The sequence below is a fragment of the Camarhynchus parvulus genome, chromosome 27 (assembly GCF_901933205.1).
Source record: "Camarhynchus parvulus chromosome 27, STF_HiC, whole genome shotgun sequence".
NCBI classification, from domain to species: Eukaryota; Metazoa; Chordata; class Aves; order Passeriformes; family Thraupidae; genus Camarhynchus; species Camarhynchus parvulus.
The window spans coordinates 2,902,645-2,918,446 of record NC_044597.1 but is presented as its reverse complement, the minus strand read 5'-3'; the positions used below and the strand labels follow the sequence as shown (position 1 = coordinate 2,918,446).

At 59.3% G+C, this 15,802-nt stretch overlaps 1 protein-coding gene across 1 annotated transcript; it reads right to left on the bottom strand.

Annotated features, from left to right (window-relative positions):
* Window positions 1–8: 8 nt before the first annotated feature.
* On the bottom strand, window positions 9–15,733 carry KCNH4 (potassium voltage-gated channel subfamily H member 4). The gene is made up of 18 exons (XM_030966028.1): window positions 15,658–15,733; window positions 12,995–13,228; window positions 12,045–12,183; window positions 11,798–11,927; window positions 10,722–10,965; window positions 9,712–9,869; window positions 8,568–8,775; window positions 8,262–8,456; window positions 7,004–7,203; window positions 5,909–6,158; window positions 5,224–5,438; window positions 3,706–3,753; window positions 2,537–2,856; window positions 2,337–2,434; window positions 1,640–1,716; window positions 1,037–1,554; window positions 552–792; window positions 9–185 (listed from the first exon to the last, which is right to left on the bottom strand). The coding sequence occupies exons 1-18, from the start codon at window positions 15,731–15,733 to the stop codon at window positions 9–11; spliced, it is 3,528 nt and encodes a 1,175-aa protein (XP_030821888.1).
* Between the last annotated feature and the right edge of the window lie 69 nt (window positions 15,734–15,802).

Below are 15,802 nucleotides of genomic sequence, written 5' to 3'. Positions count from 1 at the left end.
TTCAGCTGTCAATCACCCGCTCCCACCCTGCCCCCGCCCCGCCCTTTGGATGTGCTGTGCGTGACGTCATTGCGCTCCCGCCAGGGCTGCTGGGAGTTGTAGTCCCGGTGATGTCCCGGTGAGACCGGCCCCGTGGGGGAGTCGGTGGGGGGGCCCGGACAGGGCGGGGCGGCGGCGGACGGACACTGTGCGGAGCCGGGGCTGGAAAAATAGAGCCTTTATTTCTCGGTGTTGCGGGGAGCGTGGGAGAGGCGGGGCGGAACAACACGAACTACAGCCGCGGAGGGGCGGCAGCGGCCGTGACCCCCGGGCAAACCGGCGACCCCACCGGAGATCTGTACACTGCCCCGCCACGTCCCACAGCCCCGAGAGATCCGAGCGGGGCTGCAGAAAAGTCCCCGTGGGCTAAGAGTATAAAACCGTATCAAAATCCCTGCGCGTGGCCGGAGCGCGGCGTCCCGGGGGGCTCCGGGGGCACCGACCCCGGGCAGGGTCACCCGGAGCGGAGAGCCCCGGTAACCCCCGGGAGCACGGACCCCGGGCAGGCTCACCCGGAGCGGAGAGCCCCGGTAACCCCCGGGATCACGGACCCCGGGCAGTGTCACCCGGAGCGGAGAGCCCCGGTAACCCCTGGGATCACGGACCCCGGGCAGGCTCACCCAGACCGGAGAGCCCCGGTAACCCCCGGTAGCACGGACCCCGGGCAGGCTCACCCAGACCGGAGAGCCCCGGTAACCCCTGGGATCACGGACCCCGGGCAGGCTCACCCGGAGCGGAGAGCCCCGGTAACCCCTGGGATCACGGACCCCGGGCAGGCTCACCCAGACCGGAGAGCCCCGGTAACCCCCGGTAGCACGGACCCCCGGCAGTGTCACCCGGAGCGGAGAGCCCCGGTAACCCCCAGTAGCACGGACCCCGGGCAGGCTCACCCGGAGCGGAGAGCCCCGGTGATCCCCGGTAGCACGGACCCCCGGCAGGGTCACCCGGAGCGGAGAGCCCCGGTAACCCCCGGAGCACGGACCCCCGGCAGGCTCACCCGGAGCGGAGAGCCCCGGTGATCCCCGGTAGCACGGACCCCGGCAGTGTCACCCGGAGCAACCGGAGAGTCCCGGGGAGGCTCCCGCCGGTGCCCGCGGGCTCAGTGCGAGCTGGTGGAACCGGAGCGCGGCTGCGGGCGGGCGCGACACCAAGCGCCGGCCGAGCACCCGGGGAAGGAGCGGGCGGAGCGCGGCGGCAGCGGCGGCGGCGGCTGCGAGTCCGAGCCCCGGCGGGGGTCGGGGCCGTCCCCCGCGGCGGGCGCGGCCCCTCGGTGCCCAGCCCGGGGTGCACGGCGGCGGCGTGGGCAGAGCGGCTGCGGACCGGGCAGCGCTTGGCCCGGGGGCTGCCGGTGGGCGAGCTGAGCGAGCTGGGGGGCACCGGCGGCGAGGCGGGCACCGGGACGGTGGCGGGCAGGCGGCAGGGACAGGCCGGGGTGCCCAGGTGAGCCTTGAGCAGCTCCATCATGCTCTGCAGCTGCCGGCTGAGGTGAGAAACCTCCTGGTTGAGGTGGTTGATCTGCAAGAGGACACACAGCAGTGAGCAGCGGCCGGTGCCCGCGGGGTTCTCGGGGACGTGCACCCACCTGTGGTCCCCAGCACACCTCCTGGTTGAGCCTGCTGATGTTCTGCTTCATCTGCTCTGCCTCCATCGCCAGGGCTGGGCCGCCGGGGTCAGTCCCTGCTGGGGAGGATGCAACCCCTAGGGCTGGCACTTTGGCCTTGCCCAGCAGGGAAGCTCAGCCTGATCACAGGATGGAGTGTACTGGAGTGTACTGGAGTATACTGGAGTGTACTGGATTGTACTGGAGTGTACTGGATTGTACTGGAGTGTACTGGAGTATACTGGAGGGTACTGGATTGTACTGGAGTGTACTGCTAAGCTCGACATGGCTGATAGGAAGAGTAGGCCTAGGTTAAGGTCTGCTAAGGAGAATGGAAGGGGCAGTGGGGTTCAGATTGAGATTGCGAGAAGTAAGGCTGGTATTGGGGTTGTGGTAAGTAAGATTGTTGATGGACAAATAGGTTCTTTGATAAATAGTTTTACTCCATCTGCTAGAGGTTGTAGGAGCCTGAAAGGGCCAACAATGTTTGGGCCCTTTCGGCCTTGTATGTAGCTCAGGATTTTGTGCTCTATTAGCGTGAGAAAGGCCACTGCAATTAAGATTGGGAGGGCATAGGGGAGGGCTATGATGAGGTTGATTAAGAGAGGGTAGTTAGTCATGGGAGATGATTTGAGTTAAGCTAGGGAGAGTATTTGAACCTCTGAGTTAAATGAACCCTCTACACTCCGGGCAGTACCTGAGCTGGGGGAGTCCCTTGCCGCACTCGGCTCCGTGCTGAAGCAGAAAGTTTGTGACTCTGAAGTGCCTCCGTTGTCTTCAATCCCATCCACGACCCTAGAGCAGGAAGGGGTGAGGGTCGCCCCGTGTCACCCCCTCTGTGCCACCCCTGAGCAGCCTGGCTGGCACGGATGAGCCGCCCGCACACCCCCGCCGTACCTGGGGCTGAGGTCGGGCGGGCCGAACGAGTGCAGGGAGGGGATGAGCAGCTTGGCCGGCCTCCTGCCCACGCCAGCGCCCCTCTCCCTGTCCCTCCGGCACTGCGGAGAGGCGCCGCGGGTGCCGCGGGCCGGGGAGGGGCAGCTGTGCCGCAGGGCTGAGACCGGGCACAGCTCATCGCCCAGGAGGCTGCTCAGCGAGCCGCGCCGCACCGAGCTGCTCAGAGCCGGCAGCAGCAGCTTGCGGCGGGAGCTGCCGGCAGGAGACTGCTGGAAAACCTCGTCGGGCTCCTCCTCATCCTCCACGATGGAGGGAAGGGGCTTCTCCGGGGCAGCGCCGCTCTCCGGACGAGGCTGCAGGTGGGCAGGAGGTCAGGAGTTGTTGTGTTGTGATTTCGGGGTTTATCTCAGAGCCTCGGGTCCCTCCCCTGATAATTCCCTGCCAGGTGTGTCAGTCACCTCTCCTTTCCCCTCCCAGCGCTGTCTGTCAATCCTGGAATTCCAGAAGGGCCTCGAGTGATTGGCAGATTCAAAGGATGCCCTCTACCCCTGTAGGGACATTGGGCCATCCAGGTGTCCTTTGTCCCTTTGTCCCTCCCCTCCTGTACCTGGTTGGTGGCTCCCCACCCCTTCCCTGCCCCTCTCCCCGGGGTTCAAAGGAGCAGCAACCACGGGCTCAGGGAGTTCTGCTGGAGCTGGTGCTGCATTCAGAGGCCTGTGGGCCAGAATAAAGCTCTGGATCCAAACCCTCCATCAGAACCGACTCCTTTCCTTCACCATCGCCTTAAAGCTTCTCTGCCAGAGGGAAACCTGAGGAGCAGCCCCTGTTATGGGGGGAAGCTCCATCCCAGCACCACCAGAGCTCCTGCAGGCCTGGACTTGTCTGCAGTGCCCAGCTGCAGCACCCAGCCAGCCAAAAGTGTCTGTGGGGTGAAACACCACACACCCAGCCAGCCAAAAGTGTCTGTGGGGTGAAACACCACACACCCAGCCAGCCAAAAGTGTCTCTGGGGTGTGAAACACCACAGTGCCGCTGTTTGGTTCAGCACCAAGGGCCACACAAGCTCAGGCACGCCCCGATGGCTCTATTGGCAATATTCCCATAAGGACTGGTCCCAGGCACAGCCACCCCTGCCCCGTCCTCCCCCATGGCCTCGGCAAGGGACGAACCTGTGGCGCCTGCGGCAACCTCGGGGACCGGGAATAGCGGCAGAGCCCCTGCGGGGAGAGCAGACAGTGCTGGCTGAGCAGCAGGAGAGAGCTCCTGCACAGCCCCTGCACAGCCCCAGCACAGCCCCTGCACAGTTGCACATCTACAGTCCCTCAAGACACAGCCCCTGCACAGCTCTGCACAGTCCCTGCACAGCCCCTGCACAGCCCCCACAGCTCCTGCACAGCCCCTGCACAGCTCCTGCACAGCCCCAGCACAGCCCCAGCACAGCCCCTGTCAGTCTCTGTCAGTCCCTGCACAGCTCCACGGGGAGCAGCCACGGGCCCACAGCCCCTCCAGCCTCTCAGTGCCCTCCCTGGGCAGCCAGGCCTTCCCCTGTCGCAGACATCTTTTATGAAAAATCCTTCCCTTGGGATTTTTCCTCTTGAGAAGCTGAGAGGCCTCAGGAACAAAATGCAAACAATGGTTATCTGCTGCTGTGGAATGCAACAGGTGCATCTGTGATTGGACTCATGTTGGTTGTTTCTAATTAATGGCCAATCACAGTCAGCTGGCTCGGACAGAGAGTCCGAGGCACAAGCCTTTGTTACCATTCCTTCTTATTCTATTCTCACCTAGCCTTCTGATGAAATCCTTTCTTCTATTCTTTTAGTATAGTTTTAATATAATATATATATCATAAAATAATAAATCAGCCTTCTGAAACATGGAATCAGATTCTCATCTCTTCCCTCTTCCTGAGACCCCTGTGAACACGGTCACATTCCCCAGCCCCACACATCAGCCTCAGCTCCAGCCTCCACAGCCCCTCACCCACTCTCCTTCCTCTGCTGCTGCCATGTCAATGGTGAGCTGCCCAACCTGAGTGTCCTGAGGCAGAGCTGAGGCTGCACCCCAAATCCCAGCCCTGTCTCAGCCATCAGAGCACCAGCTCTGTCTGGAGCGTGCAGCCAGCGTGGGAGGGTGATGCAGGTGCAGAGCCTGGTGCACACCCCTGGCATTCTCCTCTCTTGGTTTGTTTACATCCCTCCTGTGTTATGGACATGGTGAGTCTTGGTAGGGCTGTTTGGGACCTCCCTGAGGCTCAGAGGGAAACTGGGTACCTGGGAGATGCTCCAGAGGAGATACAGGCATCTCTCAGCAGAGCTGGGGGAGGAAAAGTGCAGCAGAGCCATTTCTGCAGCAGAACATCCCCTTGGATGCTGGAGCCATCAGCATGACCAAACCCAGCTGCATGCTTCACTCCAAAGGGTTTTGCCCTGGCTGTCTGTCCAGTTCTCTCCAACCCCATTTCCAGGCCTTCCATCTACCTCATCGTCCTGCACTGCAAAGGCTCTCTCTGCCAATTCCCTGGGTCTCACAGAGCCAGGACAGGACATACCTGCATGCCAGGATGGCAGAGCTGCAGCCCCTGTCCCAACCTTGTAACCTGAGTGCACAGACTCCCCTTCCAGGGCCGTGCCCAGCCCCAGGGCCGTGGGCACAGCAAGGGGCTGAGCAGGAGGACACGCACCCACCTCCATCTCGCTGCCCTCCCGCAGGTTGAAGGTCAGGTCCTGGTGGATGTCAGCTGTGAACTTGCTGGCGTACTCGGGGTAGAGCTGCAGCACCTCACAGAGCCCCCGCAGGCCGATGTGCTGGAGGTCACAGTAGGTCAGAGCCTTCACATCCGCGTTGGTCTTGATCACCTGGTCCGTTCTGCACAGGTCGGCTCCAATCAAATCCCCTTTGCCTGCAGGAGGGGCTGAGCTAGTGACACGAGCCCCTCACTGTTGCAGACATCTTTTATGAAAAATCCTTTCCTTAGGATTTTTCCTCCTGAGAAGCTGAGAGGCCTCAGGAACAAAATGTAAACAATGGTTATCTGCTGCTGTGGAATGCAACAGGTGGATCTGTGATTGGTCCCATGTTGGTTGTTTCTAATTAATGGCCAATCACAGTGAGCTGGCTCGGACAGAGAGTCCGAGACAGAGCCTTTGTTACCATTTCTTCTTATTCTATTCTTAGCTAGCCTTCTGATGAAATCCTTTCTTCTATTCTTTTAGTATAGTTTTGATATAATATATATCATAAAATCCTTCTGAAACATGGAGTCGGATCCTCATCTTTTCCCTCATCCTTGGACCCCTGCGAACATCATCACACCCTCACCCCTCACCCTGCAGGAAGGGCTGGGGCAGATCCCACTCCACCTGCCCTCACCCAGGATGGCCAGCACCACGTTGTCCTTCAGCACCTCCAGGGAGCCGGAGCAGACGAAGTAGTTGGCCTGCAAGGCGTCACCCTGGCGCAGCAGGTACTCCCCCGGGGCACAGAAGGAGGTTTTGATGTGCAGCGAGAGGGAGCGGAGGCAGCCCCGGCTGGCGGTCTCGAAGATGGGCAGCTGCAGGATGTCCTTGTTGAGGTGCATGGCCACGTCCGCACGCAGCTCGTCGGGGAAGTCGTGGAGCAGCTGGGGACAGAGGAGCCGGGGCTGTGGGCACGAGGGGCAGGCAGCAGCTTTCCTGCAGCCCCAGGGGACAGGTTTCCCCTCTGGAGCAGGGGAATTTCACTGCTGAGCTGCCCCGGTGTCTCAGCAGAGGTGGGCACTGTGGTAATCAGCTGTTTCTGCTCCATATGCCTGTCCCGCTCCCTGTGCTGGCAGCAATTTGCCTCAGATCTGATCCCTCCAGCACCACTCTGAGCTGGCCCTGCCAGTGTAGCAGGCTCCGAGCTTGCTATGGCCCCATGGAGGGCCGAGGCTTAACGATAAGAATTTCTGAGTCATGATGAAACAGCAAAATAAGCTCCTGCCTTCTGCCTTTCGGACCCCAGCTTATCTATCTAACCCCATAGGTCACCTTAACCCCTGCTATTGGACAAGTTTGGATTCCCTTATACCCAATAAAAAGGGGCTGTTTTTGCCGATTTTGATCAGAAGAGCCGTCGCTGGAACCCTTCACAGACCCCGCAATAAAACCATTGCTGTGGAACCCCAGGACATTTTCTTCTCCTCTCTCGCGTCTGCTTCCCCACTAGCCTGGAAGGTGCCTTAGCAAGCAAAGAGCTGGAATCCTGAGAGCTGATAACCACTAAAGAGTTGATATCCACTAAGCTTGCTAAGGTAGCCACGGCTACAAGCGGCCTGGGTACTTGGACACTCTGTCCCCGGGAAGGACTGAGTTATCCAGCCCATGCTGCCTGCTCAGGAGCAAGATCAGCCCAGCCGGCAGTTAGGTTTATGCCAGCCCCATTGCTCCCCCATAAGTGCAGATTGGGGCTGGAGGGGGCCGGCCAAACCCCACCAACACCTCCTACCTCATTAGCATCAATGCCGTTGTTCACCGACCAGGTGGTCTGGAAGTACTCCAGCATCCTCTGCTTGAGCTGCTGGGGCAGGTGGTGGACGCGGATGAAGTCCTTGAGGTCCTTCATGCGGGTGTGGTAGAGCGAGCGGCGCGAGTACATGCGCTGGATGATGGCCGTGACATTGCCGAACACCACGGCGTGCATCAGCGCTGGGGGCGGGAGGGAGGGCAGCCTCAGAGCCGGCTCATTTCTCCTCACAGAGAAAAGCAAGGCACAAAATTCCTCCCGAGAATATTATTCTGGGTGTCACATTCTCTGAACCTCAGAGAAAGGAGAAACAAATCTTATCGTTTGCTGTGTTGCGAGTACACGCGCTGGATGATGGCCGTGACATTGCCGAACGCCACGGCGCGCATCAGCACTGGGGGCAGGAGGACAGCCTGATTGCTCCTCACATTTCTCCTCACAGACAAAAGCGAGGCACAAAATTCCTCCCAAGAATATTATTCTGGGTGTCACATTCTCTGAACCTCAGAGAAAGGAGAAACAATTCTTATCTCGTTTGCTGTGCCTGTGTTTGTGCCAAAGTAGGATGCAATATGGAGATTGTTTACCCACAGTGATGGTGTTTTGTTTCCTTGGCCTGTCAGGGCCAGGTGTGTGTGTGTGTGTGTGTCAGGACTGTCACTGACAGCTACGAGATTCTGTGCAGTGTGTGCAGAGCTGAGCGCTTGGCAGATTCAGTTTTAGATGTAATGTAACAGAATAATATAGTATAATAAGTAATTAATTAGCTTTCTGATAAGATGGAGTCAGATGCATCATTCCCTCCATCCCCTCGAGGGAATATAGTGTAATACAGTATAATATAGTGTAATATAGCATAATATAGTGTAATATAGTATAATATAGTAATACTGTAATATAGTAATAGTGTAATATAATATAGTAATATGGTATAAAATAATATAGTATAATAAAGTAATTAATTGGCCTTCTGATAAGATGGAGTCAGATGCATCATTCTCTCCCCTCCTTGGGGGTGCCTGCAAAACTACACAGGGCAGGTGTGGGCACAGCATGGGGGGACTGCTCCCCAAACCCAGCCCAGGGCTGTCTCCCAGGGCTCTCTATCACAGGGTTCTCTTGCAGGGCTCTCTCTCCGGTCTCTCTCACAATCCCATCACCTCTCCCAGTGCCCTGCCAGGTACACCACGCTCTGACAGCAAGAGGAGAGCTCCCTGCCCAGCCCGGCTGCCCTCCTCACCCCCAATGAGCATGGTGCAGATGGAGAAGATCTTCTCGGTGTCAGTGTTGGCACAGACATTCCCAAAGCCCACACTGGTCAGGCTGCTGAGGGTGAAGTAGAGGGAGGCGATGTAGGCACTGCGGATGGAGGGGCCCCCCACCGAATTGTTGATGTAGGGAGCCTCCAGCCTCTTGCCCAGCTCGTGCAGCCAGCCTGCCAAGCACAGCCCGAGGTTAGCACTGCAGCAGTGCTGCACCCCTGGATCCACTGCCCCACAGCACAGGGGGATCCCAGCGCCCCGAGCTGCCCCCAGCCCTCACTCACCGATGTCCCAGGTGCGGGGGTCGTTGCTCTCCAGCTCCTGGCGGCCGATGACGTACCAGATGCAGGCCATCCAGTGGGCCAGCAGGGCAAACATGGACATGAGCAGGGTCAGCACCATGGCGCTGTACTGCGAGTAGCGGTCCAGCTTCTGCAGCAGCCGCAGCAGCCGCAGCAGCCGCACCGTCTTCAGCAGGTGAACCAGCGAGGTCTGGGGGGCAGGCAGGGAGGGGAACCTGCGGTAGCTGCAGATAGGGACAAAAAGGGACCCCAACACCACCCCTGGGGCAGGAACCCTTTGTGACCCCCACAGCTGCCAGGAGGGTGATGGGGAACAGGGCATGGCAGAGGCAGCTCATCCCTGGTCAGCCTTGCAGCCCTGTGCCCAACACCCAGCAGGCAGACAGGGTCGTGTGTTGCGGTGTGATGTCGTGGTTTGCCTCAGATACCCCGGGTTTCTCCCTGATGATTCCTTCCCCAGGTGTGTCAGTCACCTCTCCTTTCCCCTCCCAGCGCTGTCTGTCAATCCTGGCATTCCAAAAGGGCCTCGAGTGATTGGCAGATTCAAGGATGCCCTCTACCCCTGGAGGGGCATTGGGCCATCCAGGTGTCCTTTGTCCCTTGACACCTCCCCTCCTGTACCTGGTTGGTGGCTCCCTACCCCTTCCCTGCCCCTCTCCCCGGGGTTCAAAGGAACAGCAACCACGGGCTCAGGGAGTTCTGTTGGAGCTGGTGCTGCATTCAGAGGCCTGTGGGCCAGAATAAAGCTCTGGATCCAAACCCTCCATCAGAACCGACTCCTTTCCTTCACCATCGCCTTAAAGCTTCTCCACCAGAGGTAAACCTGAGCTCCTGCATGTCTGGGTAAACAATTCTCCAAATCACTTGTCTCCAAGTGCCCAGCTGCAACATCCAGCTTAGCCAAAGGTGTCTCTGAGGTGAAATCACCACAGTTGCCACCTTTTGATCAAGTAGCAAGGGCCAGACAAGCCCAGGCACATCCTGTCTGGCTATATTGGTAATTATTCCAATAGCCGTGGCTTGTCAGGGCACCGAGTATCCCCAGGAGATGTGGATGTTGGAGAGGAGCAGGGAGGTGGGCAGCAGATTTGCTGTTGAGGGCTGTGTTTGTGCCAGCAGCACTCACCACGGTCACGTTGAAGATGTAGAGCAAATCGAAGGGCAGAGCAGCAATCAGATCCACGAAGAACCAGGTGGCCACGTAGTGGATGCAGATGGAGCGAGGGTCGTACACAACCTGGCCCGACTGGCTGACGTATGTTGTCCGGAAGTTCAGGATGATATCTGCCCCAGGAGAGCAGGAGCAGCCCTCAGCACCCCTCCTGTGGCTGGCAGAGCTAAGCCAGCATCCATTGGTGTCACTTCTGGTGTGCCCAGGACCAACAGCAGGGGCACAGCAATCCCATCTCACTCTTGTTCCAGATTGCAAGGCAGAATGTGTTCTATGGCAGCTGTCTTTTGTCAAGTGGGCAGTTTTCCTTATCTCTTCCACACCCAATCCTCCCTCCAGGGAAAACATCTGCTGATAACAGCCATTGAATGTCCCTGCATGGCTGATAAGAACTACAGCATCCCACTGGGAGATGTGAGCCCAGAGGGAGGAGCCAAGCATTGCTACCCAGATATAATCTGGAGATTCTGGAACACCAGCAGGGCTTCTCCACTGGATTTCCCAGAGGAACAGCAGCTGCCTCTTCTTCCCCTGGGCTGTCAGAGGAAGACTGCACCTTTCTCCAGGATCCCTGCTCCAGCAGAACCACCCCTGACACTGCAGGAGGGCTGAGCCACAATTCCAATGGGACTGCTGCCAGCACCCTGACCCACAGGGTGTCAGGTTGGGTTCTGACTCTGTCAGTGTTGGTTTGATTTACTGCATTGTTTATTTTATCCTTTTATTTTCTTCCCTATTACAGAACTGTTATTTCCTGCTCCCATAATTTCTGTTGCCTGAGAGCCCCTTAATTTAAAATTTATAGCAATTCAGAGGGGGGGATTCATTTTCAAAAAAATTAATTTTCTCCATTTCAGGGGAGGCTCCTGCCTTCCTTAGCCTGTCTTTCCAAACCAAGACACCTCTCCATCACCCCTGATCCCTGCCCCACCTGTCCTGTGCCCTGGCTCAGTGCTCAGACCTACCCAGGATGAAGAGCATCTCCACGGCGATGTCGCTGACAATGGTGCTGCGGGCAGCCGACAGGCTGTCCTCTGTGCCCGTGAAGCAGACGTTGTAGGGGACAGTGATAGCCACGTAGAAGGTGGCCAGCAGGATCAGCCAGTCCCAGAGAGCCTTGAAGATGCTATAGTGGAGCAGGATGAAGCGGGATTTCTGCACCGAGGCCACCTTGTACTCGGGGATGGACGGTTTGTTCTCAAACACGTTCTGCAGGGGCAAACATGCGGTGGGACAGGGGGCATCCCACACGAGGGGTGAAGCCCACCACAGCCACCCCTTCCCCTGAGTCCTGCCAGCCAGCTGGCACCCCCTGATGCCAGGGTGATGATGTCCTTTTCCTGCACTGTGGGATGGGCACAGAACCCCTGATTACAGCACATCAATTAATGCAATGTCATTGCTATTAACAGCAATCCCCTGGCAATGCCAGCTGCTGCCTGGAACCATCTCAGGTGCCAATTCACGTGCTGGGGCACAGGAGGGGAGAGGTGAGGGCAGAGCCAGGGCTATCCCACCCAAATCCCCAAAATTCAAGACTGGTTCACCGCTATCCTTTGCCTGCTCACCAGCTCTGGGACTGAGCAGCTCTCTGGCCCCACAAGTGCAGGTGGTGCCCTGTTCTGAGCACAGCAGCTGTGCAAAGGGGCTGGCACAGGGCTGTGCCCCATCTGGCAGCTCCACAGCTCTGGCACCCTGGTAACAGCACTCCCCAGAGCCAGTGTGGCTGTGCTCAGAGCCAGCACTGGGGTTTCCTGACAGTGAATATATGAGGAGAGGCACAGCTCTGCCAGAGCTGCCAGCTCTGCTGTCTCAACAAGCAGCTCTGGGCACCCACTGGGTTCTCCTGCTGCCAAGCAAACACAAGTGCAGCCTGGGTACAGCGTGGCTGCCAGAGCTGGGGGGAATTTCAGTACTTGGCAGGCCAGGCAGAGACGTGCATGGGCACAGCATCCCAGTGAGGCTGGGCTCCGCTCTCAGGAGAGCTGCTGCACTGCCAGCTCACCACAGCCCCAGCACTGAGGGTCCCCCAGGTCCTTACACGGTTGATTTTCATCTCTCCACGGTCCCTGCAGACAAACTGGCTGCTGAGCTGGTGCAGCATGGTCCGGCCCTGCCTCCGTGCAGCCCTCAGGTGAGAGCTCCCAGGCTTCTTGCTCCTCTGCTTCTCACTCCTCTGCTTCTCTGCAGTGAACAAGGCGTGCTGAGTTAGTGCTGTTCCCCACCAGGGAACAGGGACCCCCCTTGCCACGTGCCCACTGCCCACACTGCTCCCGTTCTACAGCCACGGCTCACCCTCCTTCCTGTCACCAGGGCAGCTCCTGCCTCGGCTCTCTGTGATGTCCTTGAAGGAGAAGAGGAAGAGCACCACCTCCCCCTTTTCATTCTTGATGGGCATGATGTCCAGCAGGCACCAGAAGGCAGCTCCTGGGTGCAGGAGAGAGTTGGTGAGGGCAGCACAGCTCCCTCACTGCCCAGCAGCTTCCCCCAGGCCATGTGGTCCAGATTGCAAAGCAAGATGTGTTCTATTCCCATCTGCATGGCAGCTGTCTTTTGTCAAGTGGGCAGTATGCCTTATCTCTCGGAGTGACCACAATCACTCCTCCCTCAAGAGGGGACATCTGCTGATAACAGCTATTGAATGTCCGTGCATGGCTGATAAGAACTGCAGCATCCCATTGGGAGATGTGAGCCCAGAGGGAGGAGCCAAGCATTGCTACCCGGATATAATCTGGAGATTCTGGAACACCAGCAGGGCTTCTCCACTGGATTTCCCAGAGGAACAGCAGCTGCCTCTTCTCCCTGGATCTTCAGAGGCAGAGACTGCACCTTTCTCCAGGATCCCTGCTCCAGCAGAACCACCCCTGACACTGCAGGAGGGCTGAGCCACAATTCCAGTGGCACTGCTGCCAACACCCTGACCCACAGGGTGTCAGGTTGGGTTCTGACTCTGTCAGTGTTGGTTTGATTTACTGCATTGTTTCTTTTATCTTTTTATTTTCTTCCCTATTACAGAACTGTTATTTCCTGCTCCCATAATTTTTTTGCCTGAGAGCCCCTTAATTTAAAATTTATTGCAATTCAGAGGGGTGGGGAGGGTTCATTTCCTCCATTTCAGGGGAGACTCCTGCCTTCCTCAGCAGACTCCTGTCTTTCCAAACCGAGACACCACGAGACCACGATGGGGCCAAACCCCATCTGGAGCTGTGGCCGGTACCCAGCCCCACGTGCCGCTCACCGCTTTTTTTGTAGAAGCAGACCTCAGTCTGGTACTCCTGCCTGCTGTCCAGGGCCTTTTCAATGCTTTGCAGGATGGGCTCACTGGTGTCAGCCCCACAGAGGAAGCGGCAGCTGCAGTTCTTCTGCATGACCTCGGTGCGCGCGAAGCCGGTGAGGTCGCAGAAGCCATCGGAGCAGTACACGATGGGGAAGCCACAGCGGCCCTGAGCGTTTGCCAGGATGAAGTTGCTGTCTGAAAGGAGACACAGCTGCCCCCGAGGCCTTGGGGCCACCTCAGGGGGTACAAACAGCAGCCCAGCCCTCCCAGCCCCACTCTGGGAAGTGAAGCCAGAGCTCCATGTGGCTGCTGGTTGTCCCTAGCTGCTCCCGGAGCTTGTTCACCCCCTGCCCAGCCCAGGCAGGACCCCAGCCCCGTGCAGTGGAAGGGGAAGGAGGCTGGATCTGTCTCCTGGCCCCCATCACCCACGCGAGGCAGCTCACGCCTCCCCCTCACCATCTGCCACTCTGCCAGGGCTCAGGGAGCTTAGTGGGAGCAGCAGTTCCCAGCTGGGCGTGCCCAGCCCAGGGGTGCCCAGCTGTGGTGCTGAGATCCCCAGAGGTGTGGGGTGCTGAGAAACCAGCTGAGAGGGTGGGAGAAAAACCATCAAGGTGCAGCGCCCAGGTGCCGTGAGCCAGGGATGAACTGCAGCATCCTCATCCTCTCAGCAGCACAGAGCCTCCCCAGCATCACCCAGCCCTGGTGGTGGGAGGTGGCACCAGCCACAGCAAAGTGCTGCCAGCCCCGTGCCCTGCCCAGTCACAGAGGAGCTGTTCTGCCCCCCAGCCCTGCCCCACGGTGGGACAGGGGGGCTCATGTTAGCAGGGTGCCAAGGAAGTGGGTGTGCAGCTGGCACGGACTGTGGTGGAACCAGGGGCAAAACAGGGTATTCCCAGCCCCAAATTGATCTCTGGTGCTGCCCAGCACAGAACCCTTGCATCACACAGCCAGGATCAGGAGGATGTGCTCTGCCCCTCTCGCAGAAGAAAGGAGCCCACGGTGATGCCAGCACTCACACATCACGGGCAGAGTGGTGCCAGGGGGGTGTGCTCTGCCCCTCTCGCAGAAGAAAGGAGCCCACAGTGATTCCAGCACTCACACACCACGGGCAGAGCGGTGCCAGGGCCAAGCAAAGGCAGCAAGAGGCAGTGGGAGGGAGGGGAGGCAGCCCTGGCTGATGGAGGTGCCGTGGGGCCACCACAGCACAGCTCAGCCCAGGATTAGCTGGGAGAAGCAAAAATAGCCTGAAGCTGTGACTAAGGCCAGATTTTGGCTCTGGGAAACCGGGATTATGGTGATATCCAGGATGTGTTATTAGAACAGAAAACAAGGGTTTGCATTTGGGAGTGGCTGGCTGAGCGGGAGGATGTGGCCCTGGCAGGCTGGCAGACCCCAGCCACGGTGGGCACTGTGCCTGGTTGGGTGCCCCGGGGCACAGACCCTGCAGCTGCCTGGGACTGGCAGGGTTAACTCCCCACGGAGTATCAGTGCCCTAAACCCCTCTCCATGGCAGATAAAGCCGATAAGAGGCACATCAAACCCGCAAAGCCCCACACTGTTTAAAAGTGCCCGGCAGAGGTGGTTGGGCAGCTTTGGACAGGGGACTGCGAGGGCACTGCAGGCAATGCCAGGCTCTCTGGGGCAAATTCCCAAGGTTTTGGTCCTGGTGTTGCAGGCAGCTTCCCTTGGAGAGCCTGATCCAGGAGCTTTGTCCCCCTGGAGGGACAGTGGGATGAGCATCATGAGGCACATGTGGCTCTGCCCTGTCACCTCCAGGCACAGCTCAGTCAGAGTCGGGGAACAGAGATTTCTCACACATTGCAGGCCCAAGGGTAACATCCCAAATTTCAGCTTCCCTGGGTAAATGACCCTCTGTGCCACCAGGGCTGTGTCACTCCAGGCTCGGAGGCACCTCAGCATGGCAGCAAACACATGCTCAGAGTGCTCCAAGTGCCTCGATAGTGCCCTGCGAGGTGGCTGCGGGCTCCCAGTGCCATCTCCATGCCAATCATGCTCAGCAAGGGAGGAGCTGCTCAGCCATGCAGGCAGCTGGCCCGGGACACACCTGCTGCAGGTGTTTTTGAGAGGAAGCTGAGGTCAGTCATGAACACGGCCCATCCCCGGGTGGCTTCATGGTGCCAGCAGTGCTGGTGGCATGTGGCACCCGGGTATCACCCATCCCGGCTCCAACCCATCCCGGCTTCAACCCATCCCGTCCGGCGCACGGACACGGAGAGCAACTCAGCGCCCGGGAACACCGGCACCACCCGGGCACGGGACGGGGGCCTGGGGATCCCGGGTCAGGGATCTGGGGGATCCCTGGGTCAGCCCGGGCGTGTCGAGACCGACCGTGCCCTGTCCGGTGCTCCCGCAGACACCGGGATCTGTCCCTGGTGCTGAGCGCGGCTGCGGCGACACCGAGCGGCGCCGGCCGGCCCGGGACACGGGCCGAGTACCGGAGCACCGAGCCCAATACGGGACGGTCCCGTACAGCGCGTGGGTGGCCGAGGCACCGGGTCTGCGGGCCGGGCGATCCCCGTCCCGTTCGCCGTCTCCTGCCGGGCACCGGCTTCCCCCACCCGGTTTCCCCCCACGGCCCCTCCCCGGTCCCGTCCCAGCCCTACGTGTGCCATCGAAGCGGGTGGCGATGGTGTCCAGGAAGGTGTTCTGCGGCGCCAGCAGCCCCTTCATCACCGGCATCGTCCCGCCCCACCGGCCGGCCCGCCCCACCGGCCGGGCTGCCTCCGCAGCACCGCGGGCTGATCCCGG